The sequence below is a fragment of the Microtus oregoni genome, unplaced genomic scaffold, assembly GCF_018167655.1.
Source record: "Microtus oregoni isolate MIOR12 unplaced genomic scaffold, Mior012 000153F_000, whole genome shotgun sequence".
NCBI lineage: Eukaryota > Metazoa > Chordata > Mammalia > Rodentia > Cricetidae > Microtus > Microtus oregoni.
This window is the reverse complement of record NW_024544804.1, coordinates 254,790-273,819: the sequence shown is the minus strand read 5'-3', so window position 1 is coordinate 273,819 and position 19,030 is coordinate 254,790. Positions and strand designations below refer to the sequence as shown.

The window sequence follows — 19,030 nt, the reverse complement described above, 5'->3', positions numbered from 1 at the left end:
GCAGTTTTCATCATGGAAGTCTTTTGCTTGCTTGGTTAGAGCTTTTGTGTTTCAATAAAATGTTCTGTACACATCTCTTATATCCATTTTATTTATGATGTCAGTTAGTTTCAGCATATCTATGCCTTATGTTTTGTCTAGATGACCTGTCTATTGCCATGGGTGGAATATTGACGCCTCCCACTGTGTGTGAGCATCAATATATGATGTAAGGCGCAGATGTGTTTCTTTTTCAAACTTGGGTGACCTTGTGTTTGGTTTGCACAGTTCTTAAGAATTGCAGTGTCAGCGGGCGGTGGTGGCACACGCCTTTAATCCCAGCACTTGGGAGGCAGAGGCAGGCGGATCTCTGTGAGTTCGAGACCAGCCTGATCTACAAGAGCTAGTTCCAGGACAGGCTCCAAAACCACAGAGAAACCCTGTCTCGAAAAACCAAAAAAAAAAAAAAAAAAAAAAAAAAAAAGAATTGCAGTGTCCTCTAGGTAGATTTTTTTTCCTTTGATTAGTATATAGTGTGTTTCCCTATCTCTTTAGATTGATATTGTTTTGAAGTTTCTTTTTTCAGATATTAAAATGCCTACAGCAGCTTGTTTATTAGGTCCATTTGCTTGGAATATATTTTTCCAATCCTTTGCCATGAAGTGATGTCTGTCCTTGATATTAAGATGTGTTTCTTTGATGCAGCAGAAGGATGGACCTATTTTCACATCTATTCTGGCAGTCTGTGTCATTTTACTAGGAAATTGAGATCATTGGTGCTGAGAGATATCATTGACCAATAATTTTTTTATTTATTTCTGTTATTTGGGATGGGGGTAGGGGTGCTGGTGGTGTGTGTGTGTTCACATGCTTCCTCTCTTTTGATTTGCTGATCTGGGATTATTTATTACATCTGTTTTCTTGGATGAAGTTACCTTCTTAGGTTGAAGTTTACCTTCTAGCATCTTCTGTAGAATTTGTAGATAGATACTGCTTAAATTTTTTATGAATTTTTTTATTTTCTACATCTATGGTGACTGGAAGTTTTCCTGGGTGTAAGAGTCTAGACTCTCATCTGTGGTCTCTTAGAGTCTGCAGAATATCTTTTTAGGCCCTTCTGGCTTTTAAAGTCTACACTGAAATGTCGGGTGTAATTCTAATAGATCTGCTTTTATATGTTACTTGGTCTTTTTCACTTGTAGCTTTTAATATTCTTTCTTTGTTCTGTGCATTTAATGTTTTGATTGTTTTGTTCTGAAGGAACTTCCTTTTCTGGCCCAATCTATTTGGTGTTCTGCATATTATATTTACTTTTCTAGAAAACTCCATCTGTAGGTTAGGGAAATTTTCTTCCATGATTTTGTTGAAAATATTTTCTGTGCCTTTGACCTGAATCTCTTCTCCTTTCTCTATTCTGTTATTCTTAGATTTTTTTTTGTGTGTGTGTGTGTTCCAGATTCTCTGGATGTTTTGTGCTAAGACGTTTTTTATATTTTACTTCTTTGACTGAGGTATCCATTTCTTATATCATGTCTTTAGTGCCCCAGATTTTCTCTTCCATGTCTTCTATTCTGTTGGTGGGTGAAGCTTGCCTTTATGGTTTCTGTTTGAGCACATAAAATTTTCTTTTCCAGATTTCCTCCAGCTTGGGTTTTCTTTATTGATTCTGTTTTCCACTTTAAGGTCTTGGACAGTTTTATCCATTTTCTTCCACTGCTTGTGCTTTCATTGGTTTCTTTGGGGGATTTACTCCTTCCCTCTTTAAAACCTCTATAATGTGTATAAAGGCTGTTTTAAGGTCTTTTACTTGTGCTCCAACTATGTTGGAATACTCTACTGTGGTAGGATTGCTGGGCTTTAATGGAGAAGACATATTGTTTCGGCTGTTCTTGATTGTATTTTTATGCTGTGTCTAGGCATCTGAGATTAGAAAGATTGTAATTTTGGGTGCTGATATCTGTTCTTGTCCTTGTTGATGGGTGTTTTGTTCCTTGTTTTCTGTTTCCCTCTCTTGTTCATTGGAGAGTCTGGCAGCTGTGTGGCGCCTGTAGGAAAATCTTCTGGGGTCCTGATAGGTGTTGGCACTGGGGGTTCCAGGTAAAATGTGTTTCTGTGTATTAGGACCTATGACTTAGGAATGGGCATGGGCTGAGGTGGTGGAATGTCTTCTAAATAGAGAGGAAAGCAGGGTGCTCCACTGGGATCTGCTTAGTAAGTCCCCTGGGAATGAGTGTAGAGAGGCCCCAGCAGAGGATCTGTTCCAGAGCTGGGGATGAGACTGGGGGATTGGATTTGGAGGAATGGAGGGAGAGGTGAAGATCTGCTGTCAACCTACCTGCTTCCATGGTCAGGGTGACCTGTCGGTTCCCAGAGGGTGCCTGCTGGATTTGGGGGCTGGAATAAAGTAATATGTTGAGGGAGGGAGGTTAGGAGAGGAAGATTTGTGGGATCCACTGTAGATGGGGATGGGTTGGGGGAGGTTGCAGCAGGTTTTCTGCTGCAAAGATGGAGATGAGGCTGGTGGATTACGTCTAGAGGAGCAGGAGAGATGAAGGTCTGCATTTAGCTTACCTCTTTCCCTGAATGGAAGGGCCTGTGTTCTCAGGCTATTTTTCTGTCTTGATTCAATTTTCATTCAGTTTCCATGAATTCGTATGCTTTCTGATATTTCTGTTATATTGATATCTTATTTTAAACCAATGTGGTCAGATACTATGCAGAGTGTCATTTCAATTTTTCTTACATCTATTGAGATTTGGTTTGTGTTCTTATATGTGTTCAGTTTTAAGAAATTTCCATGAGCTTCTGAGAAGAAATTTTATTCTTTGGAGTTTGTGTGGAATATTCTGTAGATACCTGTTATGTCCGTTGGATTTATGACATTATGTAACTTAATTGTTTCTCTGTTAATTTATGTATGAATAATCTACCTTTTGATGAGAAGGGAGTATTGAAGTTGCTGGATTCTCTGGCAGACAGAGCAGGGGCACAGTCAAACCAGCCAGACTCTCCCTGGGGCTGAGCTGGATGGTGAGTGTTGAATGACCCAGCCCTGCCCCCTCCCCTGGCCACCAGGGAGAAACACACCCACTGAAGCAGGATCTCATTTAATGTTATCAGGCAGGAACTTATATAGGGTTGGTATGGGTTGAGGTAGAATAAGGAATAAGGGCCAATAATATTCTGCCACACTAGCGGTGGCTGGGCAGAGGCATATTTAGGCCAGGTAGCCAGAGATAGGTCTCCAAACTTGAGCCAGGCTCAGGAAGATACACTAGGCCTCACCAAACTCAAGTTAGGCTCAGGAAGTTACACTGGGCCTCACACCTGGGCCCCATGAAGCCCAACAGAACTCACCCACTATCACTGTATTGGGGTCAATATGTGGTTTTAGCTGTGGTGGTGTTTTTTTGTTTGGTTTGGTTTGGTTTTTGGTTTGTTTTTATGAACTTGAATGTCCTTGTGTTTGGAACATTAATTTTTAGAATTATCCTCTTTGTAGATATTTCTTTAATAAGTGTGTAGTATCCTTTCCTATCTTCTGATTACTTTTGTTTAGAAGTCATTTTGTCAGATCTTAAAATAGCTTGCTTCTTGGGTCAATTTGCTTGAAATACTTTTTTCCATTCTTTATTCTAAGGTAATGCCCCTCCTTGATGACAAGATGTGTTTCTTGGATGTAGCCTAATGCTTGATCTTGTTTTAGAATGAAATTGGTTAGTTTTGTCTTTTTATTGGGTAATTGGGACCATTAATATTGTAACTCAGTGATTATTGATTTCTCTTATTTTGTTGCTGTGATGTGGATTCCCTCCATTTTGATTTACTGTTTTGGGATTACTTATTGATTGTTTTCTTCTTGACTGTAGTTGACCTATTAAGATTTAAATTCTCCTTCTAGTACCTTCTTGTTGATATATACTACTTAAATTTGGTTTTATTTTTAATGTTTTTCTTCCTCCATCTATTGTGATTGATAGTGTTGATAGATATTGTGCTCTAGGCTGACATCTTTGGTCTCTCAGAGCTTGTAGAACATGAGTCCAGGCTTTTCTGACTTTCAGAGTTTCCATTGAAAAGTTAGGGACTATTCTAATAGGTCTGCCTTTATATATTACTTGGTTTTTTTTTTCCTTGCAGCTTTTAATATCCTTTCTTTGTCCTGTATATTTAGTGTTTTGATTTTTATGTGTCATGAGAAATTTCTTTTCTTGTTCTGTGTATTTGATGATCTATATGCTTCTTGTAACTTAGTAGGCATCGCTTTCATTTGATTGGGAAACTTTTCTTTCCTGTTTTTTTAAACTATTTTCTTTGTCTTTGACCTAGTTTCTTCTCCCTATTAGTTGTAGGTTTGTTCTTTTCATGATGTCCCATATTTCTGCATATTTTTTGCCTAGAACTTTTTAGACTTAACATTTTCTTTGACTAATCTATCCATTTCTTCTACCTTATCTTCAATACTTAAAATTCTCTTCTATGTATTTTAATCTGTTGGTGAGGCTTAACTCAGAGTTTTTTGTTTGACAGACAGAATTTTTTATTTCCAGTTTTACTTCAGTTTGAGTTTTCTTTAGTGATTTTATTTTGTGTGTGTGTGTGTGTGTGTGTGTGTGTGTGTGTGTGTGTGTGTGTTAAATTCTGCTTTCATATCTTGAAGTGTTCATGATCTTTGTTAGGCATTTATTCATGCTCATTAAGGTCCTTGAAAATATTTACAATTCTTATTTTGAAATCTTTGTCTTGTGTTTCAGCTAAGTTGCTTTTCTCAGGACATGTTACAATAAGGGTTGCTGGCTTCTGGAGAAGGCATATTATCTTGGCTGTTCATGTTTGTCATTTTGTGTTGGGTTTTAAGCAGCTAGAGTCATAATGTTTGAAATATTTCTTGGCTTAAATATTTAGTATTGTCAGTATTGGGTGAGTGGTTCATCCATTGGTTGCTGCTGCCTACTTTGGGTCCTAGCCAAGTGTGGTAGCTGTGGAGTCCCTGGTAGAGATGTTTATGGGGGTCAGTAGGTATCACAAAAGAATAAAGATAGGCTAGAAGGAAAGTTTGAAAGGAGTGGCCAAAAAGAACTAGGGGCATCCTGGGTCTATACCAATGGTAGAGTTTCCAGGGGATGAAGGTGAGCTGTGAATAGGGGCTCTTGTAAGCAGATTGCAGGAGGACTAAGAGTAAGTCTGGAGAGGACAGAAGGATAATAAAGCCAGTGTACCTGAGTTGCAGACTACTGTAGCCACTGAGGACCCTGGCAGAGAGTAGTTTTGCAGGTCTGCTGGTGTCACAGAGGAGTGGAGCTGGGTTATAAGACTGAAAGGGGCAGTAGGAAAAAGCAGTATAATTCTTGTGTCTCTGTAGGAAATATGGTCCCTATTTACACTCTTTTCAGACTGCTTTCAAGATTTTATTTTTATACTAATTGTCTCTAATTGTATATGTTTCCATATGGTTCTTTACATTCATGCAGACACACACACACACACACACACACACACACACAAAGTACTTAGAGTTTTCTATGCTTCTTAGATCTCTGGTTTTGTGTCAGTCACTAATTTCGGAAACTTTAGTCCATTGTGTCTTCGAAGTATTTCTTCTGCCTCTTCTAAGCACATTATTGTACTCTTTATTAAGGTCCCATAGTTTTGTGGTCTTCTGTGTTTTTCTTTTATTTTTGATATTATAAATACATAATTGTCCGTTCCCTTTCCTCCCTCCAAATCCTCCCATATATCCTTCCCACTCTCCTTCAAATTCATAGCCTCTTTTTTCACTGATTCTTGTTATATGTACATATGTATGCACATATATATTTTTCTGTGCAACCTTATCAGTCCATATGATTTTACTCATACGTGTGTTTTCAGAACTGACCATTTGGCATTGAATTACCAGTTGATGTACTCTTCCTTTGGTAAGACTATATTGCTTCTACTCTCAGCATTCCTTAGTTGTCTCTATGTAATTCTTTGGTAGGCTTGAAGCCTTGTAGTCTTTCCTCATTGTGCCTTGGCAGGTTTATTGTTATCATTGTTCAGCTCATGTTTATTCAGTCATGCTGGTGAGACTTCATGAGTATACCACCTGAAATTACTAGGAGACACAATCTCACTGCAAACCACAGATTCTCTGGCTGTTATATTCTTTCTGCTTGCAATGTTTCTGTTCCTCATTGTTTCCTGAGCCTTGAGTGTAGCAGTATTCATTGGGACTGGGCTCTATAACTCTGCATTTTGATTGGTTGTGATTTTCTGTAGTGGTGTCAGTATGTTGCAAAGAGAAGTTTCCTTGATGAAGAGAGAGGACTGTACTTATATGTGAGTATAAGGACAAGTGTTTATTTTTAGAGATTATGCTGGTTTAGTACATCAGTGTTAGATAGCTATCTCATGATGTGTGATTACAATTCAAATAAAGCATTCAACACAATAGTCATAGCCAATTTATATCCCTAGTCTGAGAATTCCAGCACCCACGTCATAACTAAGTCTGTTTCTGATGCTTTCTCTCTCTCTTCAAACTTTTTGCTTGGTCTTGATTCTTCCCCCTTTGTGATGCTCCCAACAGACAGTACATCTCTTGTATCTCATAAAGATACATTTCTCTACTATTTAATCTTGGATTTTTTTTAGATTTCTTTAAGCATTTTATGTGTATGAGTGCTTTGCTGAATGTGTATGTGCTTGTGGAGGTCAGCAAAGGTGAGCAAAAGGCAACAGATTCCCGGGAACTGGAATTACATACAGGTGGTTTTCAGCTGACACATGGTTGCTAGGAACTGAACCTGGGTCTTCTGCAAGAGACGCAAGTGCTCTTTTTTCCATTTGTTTATTTTAATTTTTTAAAAAGAAAACAAACTATCTTTTTCATTTTACATACCAATCCCAGTTAACACTCCCTCCCCTCCTCCAATTTCCTCCATCTTTTTCCCCAACTCGCCCCCCGCCAACTCCTCAGAGAAGGGAAGGTATATATTGCTTTGGAAGAAGGTCCAAGGCCCTCCCTACTACTATATCTAGGCTGAGCAAGGTATCCATCCAAAGAGAATAGGTTCCCAAAAAGTCAGTAAAAGCAGTAGGGATAAATCCTGGTGCCACTGTTAGTGGCCCCACAGTCTGCCCCAGCCATATAACTGTCACCCACAATCAGAGAGACTGGTTTGGTCCTATGTTGGTTCCTTCCCTGTCTGGCTGGAATTGGCAGCAAGTGCTCTTAGCTGCTGAACCATCTCTCCAGCCCCCTTCACTACTATTTTCTTTTTTTTCTTTCTTTCCTTCTTTTCTTTCTTTCTTTCTTTCTTTCTTTCTTTCTTTCTTTCTTTAAGATTTCTGCCTCCTCCCTGCCACCACCTCCCATTTCCCTCCCTCTCCCCCAATCAACTCCCCCTCCCTCATCAGCCCAAAGAGCAGTCAGGGTTCCCTGCCCTGTGGGAAGTCCAAGGACCTCCCACCTCCTTCCAGGTCTAGTAAGGTGAGCATCCAAACAGTCTAGGCTCCCATAAAGCCAGTACATGCAGTAGGATCAAAACCAAGTGCCATTGTTCTTGAGTTCTCAGCAGTCCTCATTGTTCGCTATGTTCAGCGAGTCTGGTTTTATCCCATGCTTTTTCAGACCCAGTCCAGCTGGCCTTGGTGAGTTCCCGATAGAACATCCCCATTGTCTTAGTGTGTGGGTGCACCCCTTGCGGTCCTGAGTTCCTTGTTCGTGCTCTCTCTCCTTCTGCTCCTGATTTGGACCTTGGGATTTCAGTCTGGTGCTGCAATGTGGGACTCTGTCTCTGTCTCCTTTCATCCAGGTTAATATCCAGGAGGATGACTGACTATATGTTTTTCTTAAGGTTCGCCTTCTTATTTAGCTTCTCTAGGATCACGAATTATAGGCTCAATGTCCTTTATTTATGGCTAGAAACCAATTATGAGTGAGTACATCCCATGTTCCTCTTTTTGGGTCTTGCTTACCTCACTCAGGATAGTGTTTTCTATTTCTGTCCATTTGCATGCAAAATTCAAGAAGTCATTGTTTTTTACTGCTGAGTAGTACTCTAATATGTATATATTCCATACTTTCTTCATCCATTCTTCCATTGAAGGGCATCTAGGTTGTTTCCAGGTTCTGGCTATTACAAACAATGCTGCTGCCGGACAATGGTGGCACACGCCTTTAATCCCAGCACTCGGGAGGCAGAGGCAGGCGGATCTCTGTGAGTTCAAGCCCAGCCTGGTCTACAGAGCTAGTTCCAGGACAGGCTCCAAAGCCACAGAGAAACCCTTTCTCGAAAAACCAAAAAATAAAAAAATAAAAAAATCAATGCTGCTATGAACATAGTTGAGCATATACTTTTGCTGCTGGGTTACAGGTGAGCAATGCCATAACCGGCTTCCCGTGTATGATCTGAGAGCTGGTGAGATGACTCAGGGAGTAGAGATGCTCATGGGGCAGACCCGTGACCTGAGGTGGAAGGAAAGAGCTGACTCTTGAAAGCTGCCCTCAAATATACCCAAGAGATGCCCTTCACTACTATATTCAAGGAAGTTATTTAGTTTGGTAATGAAGAATGGGGAAGTAAGATTTCTATGTTATTAAGTCCCAGTCCTTGGCAGGTTGACCTTGTGTATTATTGGCAGTGTGACCATCACAATTGTTCTTGTCCTCCAAATGTAATAAGTAGACCTAGCACCATGCTGGGCAGGTACATTTTCTGTATTTCTTCCCACTTCATAGAGTTTGCATCAGTGCCCTTAACTTTTGTCTCCCCTCCTGCAGATTGAAATGTTTTCCCTCCCAGGTGAGAGAAGGTAAATTGCTTTGGCCTGAGTTCCAGGAGAGAAGGGGATAGATTGATCGGGATTGGCTGCCAGGTGCAGTAAGTTACCACCAGTACTTTCAAGATACAGTTCCTGCTGCCTTTCCCTTGGAATAGTAAGGCTTTTTCTACAGGAAAATTGAGCAAATTTTCTGGACAGAATTTGAGCAATGGTTATTTTTCTGTTTACCTCCCCAAGCCAAAAATTTCAATACTTTTCCCAGGATTTTTCTCAGTCTTCTCTACTAGCAGCTGGGGGAAAATTGAAAAATATGGAAAGCTATCTGTTTGTAGTCCTTATGAACATCACATTGGCCCACAACCAGCTTTAGCAATTCAGTAGTCATTTTTATCTGGACCTTTTTATGAGTTTGTATGTTGTTCAGCAGTGTCTGTATAAACTAAGAAATACCTGAGTTCTTTTGCCCTCTGCAGATCCCTGTTCTTACAAGTTTAAATTGGCTATCTACACTGCAACCTCAATTTTCTGATGAGTCTAAGAAAAGATGGGATGCCCATTTAACCTCCTCCCTTTCTCTCATAATGTTGGAAGTAGTGTGGTTTCCAACCCTGTATCTCTAAGCTAATGGCAGAAAAGCCTCTAAGTGTAGGGATAAGCTTTTGAAGATCTCTCTGTCTTCCAGCATCCATACCGCAGTTCACCAATTCCCCCACAATGATGATCATGGTGGGTTTACCAGCTCGAGGCAAGACCTACATCTCAACGAAGCTCACACGATATCTCAACTGGATAGGAACACCAACTAAAGGTATGTCTCAAAAATAATTTACTATATATCCCCACCACAGGCCACTAACTGAAAACTGAGGAAAGTAGAAGGCCAAACCTTTCAGTACAGAAAATGCTGCACACCCCTGTTTCTAGGATTAGACCTTCTACTACTGCTGTTACCACTGTCACAATGGTCTTACATATTATATCATTTCATGAGACTATGTTCTGTGCCTAATGCCATGCTGGGTTTTAGGTATAAAACAACCAGTATTAAGCCTAAATCGGCTCATAAGAAGGCTCACAAACTCAAACCAGTCCTCTGAGTACTGCAAGGACTTTTCATCACAACTACGTTGTCTCATCAATAACACTATTTTTTTATGTTCATTAGTGTTTTGCATGGTTGTTGGGGCCCCTGGAGCTGGAGTTAGAGACAGTTGTGAGCTGCCATGTCAGTGCTAGGAATTAAACCTGGGTCATCTGGAAGAGCAAGCAGTCAGTACTCTTAACCATTGAGCCATTTCTCCAGGCCCCAATAACACTATTTTTATCATTATAATTTTTCACTATTTCATAGTCAGAAAATAAGGCCAAAAAGGTGAAATACCCTCTTTTTTCATACCTCTGGACACAGAAACAGGGTATGATTAATTTCAAATCTGACATTCTCTGCTAGGTCTAATGCATGGCTGTATTGAAGGGAAGATAAAGGGACCCTGTTCTCTCTCTCTCTCTCTCTCTCTCTCTCTCTCTCTCTCTCTCTCTCCCTCCCTCCCTCCCTCCCTCCCTCCCTCCATCCATTATTTCTCTCTAATCCTTTGTCTTGTTCAACCCAACATTGCATCTACTCCATTCCATCCAATCCCCCTTCCCTCATTCCCATCAAATCTTCTAATTCTCCTCTTTTTTGTATGTAAGGGATTGTAAGTGGAAGTTTCTGTCTCTCCCAGTCCCACAGCCATTCAGTCCCAAAGAAGTACACAGAGGCTTATGTTAATTATAAACTGTTTGGTCTATTAGCTCAGGCTTATTATTAACTAGTTCTTACAACTTAAATTAACCCATAGTTCTTATCTGTATTTAGCGACATGTCTTGATACCTTTCTCAGTGCAACATTCTCCTCTTGCTTCCTCTGTGTCTGACAAGTGACTTATCCTCTGCTTTTCTCTTCCCATAATTCTCCTTGTTTGGTTGCCTTGCTTATACTTCCTGCCTGGCTACTGGCCTATCAGCATTTTATTAAACCAATATGAGTAACAAATCTTTACAGTGTACAAGAGCATTGTCCCACAGCAAGGGATTGAACCCAGAGCTTTGTTTATAATAAATGAAGCATATATTCTGCTACCAAGTTACACCTGGTGCCAAATCTTCTCTTCCCCACCCAACTCCATTTATCCTTCCTTGCCCTTTATCTACTTTCTCTAATTAATTCACTAAAGTTTCCCAAGTGCTAAAGCCCATGCCAAGCATTAGGAAAGAAATAAAATTGAATGAGACTCGAGGCCTTTCCTGGAAGAATTCTAACTCTAAATGTTGTACATCACAAGTCCTAGGGTGGACTAGGACTCAGACAATATTCTGAGGGTGCTCACAGGGGGAATTGTTGACTGAAAGATGTCAAAACCTTCATGGGTAAGAATATGTCTGAGATGGGTCCTGTGGAAAGAAGGGAACATTTGTCGAGGCAAAGAAGGCAGGAAAGAGCCCCTCTTTACAGAACTGCAAGCCTGAGGAGCTTCTACCAGATTAAGAAGCACATGGCATAGTAGCAGATGTGTCTCTGTCTTGATCCCACTTTTATTCTGTTTATTCAACTTTATACCTATAGTCTCTAAGGGTCTCCTTGGTCTGAAGTTTTGAACCAAGCCCCTTTATTTCAAGACCCATCCACAGCTGACTTATTCTAGCCTTTCAAGCCCCAGCCACAGTGGTTTACCCCTTTCTCCAAAACATACTTTGCTTCCTGCAGATATTATACCTTTGTTCAAGGAGTGTCTGCGTACTTGTAGTCTACCTACAGTGCCCTTGCTTCCCACCCTCACCCTCATACTCACTAGTAAAAGATACCTATTCTAAAAGGACTTGTTCAAATTTTGCTTTCTCTCAGATACTTCAAGCTAACCCAAAATGTAACTTTTTCCTTCACCCCCACTCTTCTGCTTAGTTCAATATTGTCTCTGTTGGAGCACTTAAAGGACTCTGTAGGAGCTCCACTGTTACCTGATTTGGTTGCTGTCTGACTTTGTAGTTTATGAACTTCTTGAGAGCCCTATCACAAAAATCTATATGCGTGTATGTTTATGCATGTGTCCCAGAAGTCATATCTCACTTTATAGAGTAGGTATCTGACTTAGTCACTGTTCTATTGCTGTGAAGAGACACAATGCCCATGACAACTTTTATAAGAGAAATTATTTAATTGGGGACTTGCTTATAGTTTCAGAGGCTTAGTTCATTATCATCATGGCAGGAAGCATGTCAGCATACAGGCAGACATGGCAATGGAAAAGTAGCTGAGAGTTCTACATTTTGATCCACAGGCACAGAGATAGAGAGAGACACTGGGCCTGGCTTAGGTTTTGAACCCTCAAAGCCCACCTCAGTAACACTTCTTCCAACAAGGCCATACCTACTCCAACAAAACCACAGTTCCTAATCCATCTCAAGTAGTGCCTAATGCCACTCCCTGATGATTAAACATTCAGATATGTGAGCTTATGGGACCTATTCTTATTCATATCACCACATTCCATACACTGGTCCCCATAGCCTTGTAGACATATAATGCATTCAATCCAACTTCAAAAGTCCCCATAGTGTATTACAATCTCAACACTGTTTAAAAGTCCAAAATTCAAAGACTTCTGAGACTCATGGTAATCTCTTAACATTAACTCCATGTCAAATCAAAATTTAAAAAAGCAGATCATATAATTCTAACATACTTTACCAGAATATACTTTACCATTCCAAAAGAGAGAAAAGGGAGCATAGTGAGGAAATACTGGACCAAAGTAAGACTAAAATCCAGCAAAGCAAGCTCCAAATTCTGTATCAACATGTCTAATGTCCAAGTGTTCTTCAGATCTCCAGCTCCTGTTGACTATAACACCCTTCTCTCTGTTGGCCTGCTTCCACACCTTGTCTGCAGTTCTCCTTGGCAGGTATCCTACAACGCTGGCATCAACAACATCTTGGGGTCTGGAGTACAACCCAGACTTAACCTTTACAGCTTCTACACAATGGCCTCTCAGGCTTCCATGCAGGGATTCTACTGCCACACTCCTAGCCTCAGCTACTTTCCTTAGCCACAGAGGGAAATCCCATAACCCCTTTCTTGTATCCTGGACTCCAAAGCCAGAACCACATGGCCAAAGCTGCCAAGTCTTTCTGCTTGCTGGGGCCGGAAGATGACCCCCTCGTTCAAATACATTTTCATTAGCTTTCTTCACTACTTAAGCTTTTTGTTAATTCCTCTTCACAAGTTGAAATCTTATCTTGGTGTGGGGCCTTTTCCTGAGGTCACCAGTCCCTTCATTCCATTTACTACCAGGCTTTTCTTTGAACTTTTAATCTCCTTGAGCATCACTTAGCTCTCCATTATACTTCCTGGTGTCCCTTTTCTCCTCAAACTACATTTTGTGATTTTCCTTGCTCAGCTTGCTCCTTTTCATTATAGATCTATATAAGACTGATTACTAATAACTACGTGACATAGTCATTATTAGTCTACCTTGAAATCTCTACTGGTGCCATTAATCTAAAATTCTTCAGTTTAGCTTGAGGCAGATTTTTAGTACAAGGCAAAAAGTAGCCACATTTCTTTGCCATAATATGACGAGAATGGTTTCTAGGTCACTTGTTAATTATCTTCCCCTCTGTAACTTGAGCTGGGCCCCCACAGTTTAAATCGCCTTTAGCACTGCCTTCCATGTTCCTACTAGGATGGTCTTAGATTTTTCTTAAAACATCATACCCACTTTTCTAGTTCAAAGTCTTCCATATTCCTCCAACAAACAGCATGGTCAGGTCAGTCACAGCAATGCTACCTGATACCAACTTCTGTCTTTGTCACTGTTCTATTTCCTTATAAAGGAAAACATTTAATTGGGGCTGGCTTACAGTTTCAGAGGCTTAGTCCATTATCATCATGTAAGGGAGCATGGTGGCATGCAGGCAGACATGACCTGAAAAAGTACCTGAGAGTTCTACATTTGGATCCACAGGCAGGTGGAAGAGAGAGTGACTATAGGCTTAGCATAGGCTTCTGAAACCTCAAAGCGCACCCCTGGTGACACACTTCATCCAGAAAGGCCACACCTCCTCCTATAATGCCGTACCTCTTTATCTGTCTCAAATAGTGCCACTCCCTGATGACTAAGCAATCAAATATAGCAATCAAATTTATGAGCCTACAGGAGCCACTTTTATTCCATCCACCACTATATCCTAAAGTTATTTCTTAGATGAATTAATGAAATATGGTTTCTTTGACTGTTTATCTCTTTCTCCAGTCTTCTCTTTTTTCCCTCATTACAAGTAGGAAAGTGCTTTTGAGAGATTTACATTTAGATTTTCCCTTATGACATAAAATGGTAAAATAACCTTGGTAGCTAGAAATCAGGAGACCCTGTCTGTATATGTTATCAATTCACTCTTGTTTTGACCATTTCTTTATCTTCTCTATTGAATAGGACATTTAAAGGGTTGGAGTTTATGATAAAATAAAATAGTTTAGAATCAAACAGACTTGTGTTTGAATTCTAGTTTGCCAGTTATTAACTTGGAAGCTATTTTGTACATCTGAGCTTTACTTTCCTCATTTGTAAAGGTGAAATAGTTAACCCTACTTTGCAGGATTAATATGAGGGAGTAAATCAGTTGGTACCCATAATTTGAAGCTTTATATGTATACTTTACTTTTATAAAAAAGTACAATTTCCTATAAATTATGCCTTCTACCTCTGAGGTTCCTTTCAGCAAGAACATATTTCTGGCCACTACAATCTTCTCACCCTCTTCACTAGGGTTTCCTGTTTTCAGTGTTTAATTTAGGCCAGTATCGACGAGAGGCAGTGAGCTACAGGAACTATGAATTCTTTCTCCCAGACAACATGGAGGCTCAACTTATCAGGAAGTAAGTGCCCAACATTTAAGAACCTGTGGTGCCCTTTGACTAAGAGGGACCTTTCTTCATATCCTACTAGGGGAGTAGGAGAGGGTAGTCCGCTCTTCTGTGGCTATTCAAACTTTTGACGTTTCAACATAGTGTGGTCATCTACAGTCTTCATGCTTGAGAATTACTCAGTCAAGTTATGAATAGGAAAAAATGCAAAAAGTCTCAGTGTTTTAGGTAAGTTTACAATTTGTGTTTGGCCACATTTCATAGTTACCCTAGGCCATGAGTTGAATACTGCCTTGTCCGGCCTTTTTGTCAACCTACTTGAAGTCTGCTCTAATCATAGCCATTCCCTATCAAGAAGCATTTACAGTTTTCCATTTCTGGTACGAGAACATAGAGATGTCTTACTCTAGCATTGAGATTCAGTGTTTCAGGAGCTCAGCCTTCCTTACTCTCTGCAGTGTCATCATTTCAACTCTTAAACTCTTTTACCTATGTGGCTGTAAGCACTTCTAGGTGCAACCTGGCTCTCAGCTTTTTATCCATGTCTTCTTTATAGAACCCCGTAACGAGTAACTATTAAAGAGATGGTATTTTGCTGAAAGCCTAAGTACATTATCTCTTTCATACCCATGTTTACAATGTTGCCTAGGCCAGAAAGTCATTTTAACTCAAAGACCATATTCCTAGTCCTTAACTGTGTCCATCAACCAATTCAGCTTGAGCTCCATTAGCACACAGTTAGAGTCCTAAAACTAGGATGCTTTTATTGCTCAGTTTTTCTTGTACATGTCTTTTATATGCCCTTAAGCTGTACACACAGAGCCAGTTTGAACTATAACCTCTCTATACTTAACATGATGCCTACAACAAGGATGCTGTGTATATGTTCAACAGATGAATAATTTACTATAAAGCATATGAGAGATGGTTCATAAGAGAACAGTGGTAAGAGGAACTCATCCTGGGAGTAGGGATTGTCTGCTTCTTTCTGTTTTTCAGGCAGTGTGCTCTGGCAGCCCTAAAGGACGTCCATAAATATCTTAGCTGTGAGGAAGGTCACGTTGCGGTAAATAATCTTCCATTTCCCCCCTCAGGCTATCTGTCATTATGGAAAATAGATAATATGTACTAAGCATTTATTTATGCCATACATTATTCTAAGTACTTTGTTTATATTAATAATTTAATTCACATTGTCCCATGAGATAATTGTCTTTATTATGCTCTATTTTAGATCACGAAAGATTAACTTATTTTCCAGGGTGGTGCAATATTTGCAGAATCCATACTCTTAAGCCCCATGCTTCATTGATTTGTCCTCAAGATTTAGCAGTATAAATATTTAAGACTAAAGTACAAACATTTCTTTCTTTTCTTTTTTCAAAATGTTATAAACTTTCTTATTAAAATCCTTACAAACAATTACAAACATACCATACAAAAATAACAAGACCCAAAGTCTATACAACTTCATGAACTTCATACACTGTGGAACATAAGCTGTGAAGCATGTCTTTTGTTGTATTTTCTTTTTTTAGAGAGTGATTTACAATTTTATGTCTTAATTCCTTGGGTTAGAGATTCTCAAAAATGTGAATGCTAAGGATAGAGAATTTTTCCTGTTTCTGAACTTTTCTAAGGCTTTAGGAAGGGCAGGCCTCATCTGGAGTAGCAGCTCTATTATTGTTCTATCAGCAATTCATGGCTGTTATCAGAGTAATCTTTCTTCTAGGCCTGTTACTTGACCTGTAACATGATCCTAAGAAAAATTTCCAAGCTTTCTCATGCTTTATTACATTCATAGGGTGGAGGATATTTCTGAGCAGACAGTAAGGGCTCAGTGAATGCTTTTGAAAGTAATACAGGCCAATTCCAAACCCTTCTTTTTCTTGAAAACTTTAAGTTCTGTCCCCTTCTGGAAGCCCTCCACTTGGAACAACGGTGAATGAAGACTGGTATTATATCAACACTAGATTAAGATTAAGAAATCTTATTAAATGTCTCTAGGTTTTTGATGCCACCAACACTACCAGAGAACGACGATCATTGATTCTGCAGTTTGCTAAAGAACATGGTTACAAGGTAGAGTAACACATCCATGCTTACTTAGAGCAAATAACAAAGAAATACAAAGTAGGGCACTTAGAGCAGCCAGTTTGAACACCGTAGGCTCAACATCTAGCTTTCCAGGGTAAATTGAGAAACAGCAGAGAAGAACAAAACAGACATGCTTGGTCAGGCAATGGAAACTAGTTACCAACAGGCTGATACTGGGGATAGTGAGGTGGCAATGATGAAGGAGTCTTGAGAAACATGTAAGATCCAAAACCCAGCCGAAATCTGGGGCAGTTCAATTAGAGCCAGGCTGCCTCATAGGAGTCAGAATCCTGAAAGCACCATTGTATAAAAGCATTGTTTTTAGAAATGTCGCTAAGGATGACTCAGGGATATCAAGAATGGTTGTGCTTGTGTGGCTCCCCAAAAACATAATGCTCTGCTAGAAAGCTCTTTTTCTCTTCTAGGTCTTTTTTATTGAGTCTATTTGTAATGACCCTGACGTCATTGCAGAAAACATCAAGGTAAGGAACACCGCTCTTCCTTATTCTTTTAAAATTAAGTCTTAATTTAATTTACATCTTAAATCTACATGTGTGTATGTGCATATATGCACACATACATCGTGTATGTGTTTGTGTATGAAATGTGTAAAATGTGAAATGCACATGCCATAGTGTGTATATGGAGATCAGAAGATAATTTCACATGTTAGTCCTCACCTTCCACCTTGTTTGAGATAGGGTCTCTTCTTGTTCTCTGTTGCATTTTCCAAGCTAGCCTGCCGGCAAGCTTTTAAAACATCCCCGTCTCCACTTCTCATTTCACAATAGGAACTCTGTGATTACAAATGCACACCACCACATCAGCTTCATGTGGGTTTGGGGGATCCAGACTTAGGTTCTCATACTTGTGTGGCAAGCTCATTACCACTAAGTCATCTCCCCAACCCTCAATCTTCCTTATTCTGTCTTAGGCTTGGATCATTCCTAAAAGACAACTATAAACTTAAAGCCTTCCTCTCTGAGATGCTCCTCCTACTTTGATTAAGAAGCACTCCCTTGCTTGCCACAGTGTTCCCATAAAGTTAGCTGAAAACAGCATATATAGAGCTCTTAGAATGCATCGAACACTAAGCTTGACTTCTTTTTTTCCCAACAAACCTACATGTTTGTTTAGAAGAGAAACTGAGGCTCAAAGAGTTAAATTGGCAAAGACTGGTACAGATCTGGTACAGATGGAAGTAGGAATGCAACCTGGCATGGCTGTCTTTCTCAAAAGTCAATATTCTGTATTGTGCCCCACATTTCACATCATAATCATTGCTTTTAGCCTATTAACTAGAATTAGACTCATAAACCTTTGTTGTTCTCTGTCCCTTAAATTACTGGTGCTTAGGAGCATAAGAGACCTTAAAGACCATCTCTTTCAACCTTTCACCAACCACTTAAAATCTCAGCTAAGTATTTGTCTATATTTCTGTCCATACATATAGTAACAAATAGTCATTGCCTTTTTAAAACGTGTAGCCTAATCAAAGTGAAATTTGCCTCCCTGTAACTTCTACACATTGCTCTTATTTTTATCTCTTGGGATATTTAGCATGTTCAAATCTTTTTCCTCTTCATCCACCCAATTATCCATTTATTGATTCAGGAGAAACTGTACACCTGAATAGCTAATGTGGGCATTAAAGATATAGAAACAATGAAAGCCCTTTTCGTGAACTCACAGTCTAGTTAGGGACAGTGACAGACATATATATCCCTTAGGATTGGAGATGAGGTAAAGGGAAAGAGAAGGTTGTAAGAACACAGTGTTAAGGGTCAATCTTGCATGTGCGGGGAAATGCCATGGAAGACCTCCAAGTGGAAGTATCAGCAATATCCTGTTGAATGCATAGGAGTTTTTGCAGGTAAAGTGTCGCGGCTCTACCTCAACCAGCAAGGATGATGCGACACCGGAGCTCTTCCTGCTAGCAGTTTATTCAGGACCTTTTTTACAATTGTATCTCTTTCTCTCTCTCTCTCTGGGCAAAACCTCTCCCAGCCCTTAAAAAGGCACGGGCCGCCAACCCCGGATTGCCAGGTGGGCACTGCCCATTGGTTCACGCATATGCAAGCAGCTGACAATCACTGCGTGATCAGGCCTTAGCCAATATTAGGAGCTGATTATCAGGTGTGGCTCCACGCAGCTCTCTACAGTTCCCCCTTTTGTTTTGTAAAGCAACAGGCAAGAGTAGAGGTCTGATCTCTGTTAAAAATGGAACATGTACTAGTGTTTGTCCAGGTTTCATCCACTCAGAGAACACTAGACCTGTCTGG

The 19,030-nt window shown here is 39.9% G+C and overlaps 1 protein-coding gene across 5 annotated transcripts in view; it reads left to right on the top strand.

Annotated features, from left to right (window-relative positions):
* The window catches only part of LOC121445011 (6-phosphofructo-2-kinase/fructose-2,6-bisphosphatase 1), a 69,239-nt gene that overhangs the window by 23,951 nt on the left and 26,258 nt on the right, over positions 1 to 19,030 (top strand). For 4 of the 5 annotated variants that reach the window (XM_041646989.1, XM_041646987.1, XM_041646988.1 and 1 more), the window contains 5 exons: positions 9,431 to 9,556; positions 14,570 to 14,663; positions 15,651 to 15,717; positions 16,659 to 16,733; positions 17,174 to 17,230. In XM_041646989.1, coding sequence (XP_041502923.1) covers positions 9,463 to 9,556; positions 14,570 to 14,663; positions 15,651 to 15,717; positions 16,659 to 16,733; positions 17,174 to 17,230 — 387 coding nt within the window. In that variant the 5' untranslated portion in view covers positions 9,431 to 9,462. Of the gene's footprint in view, positions 1 to 8,828; positions 8,847 to 9,430; positions 9,557 to 14,569; positions 14,664 to 15,650; positions 15,718 to 16,658; positions 16,734 to 17,173; positions 17,231 to 19,030 lie in introns of those variants that run through there. The other variant, XM_041646990.1, reaches the window with a different exon arrangement.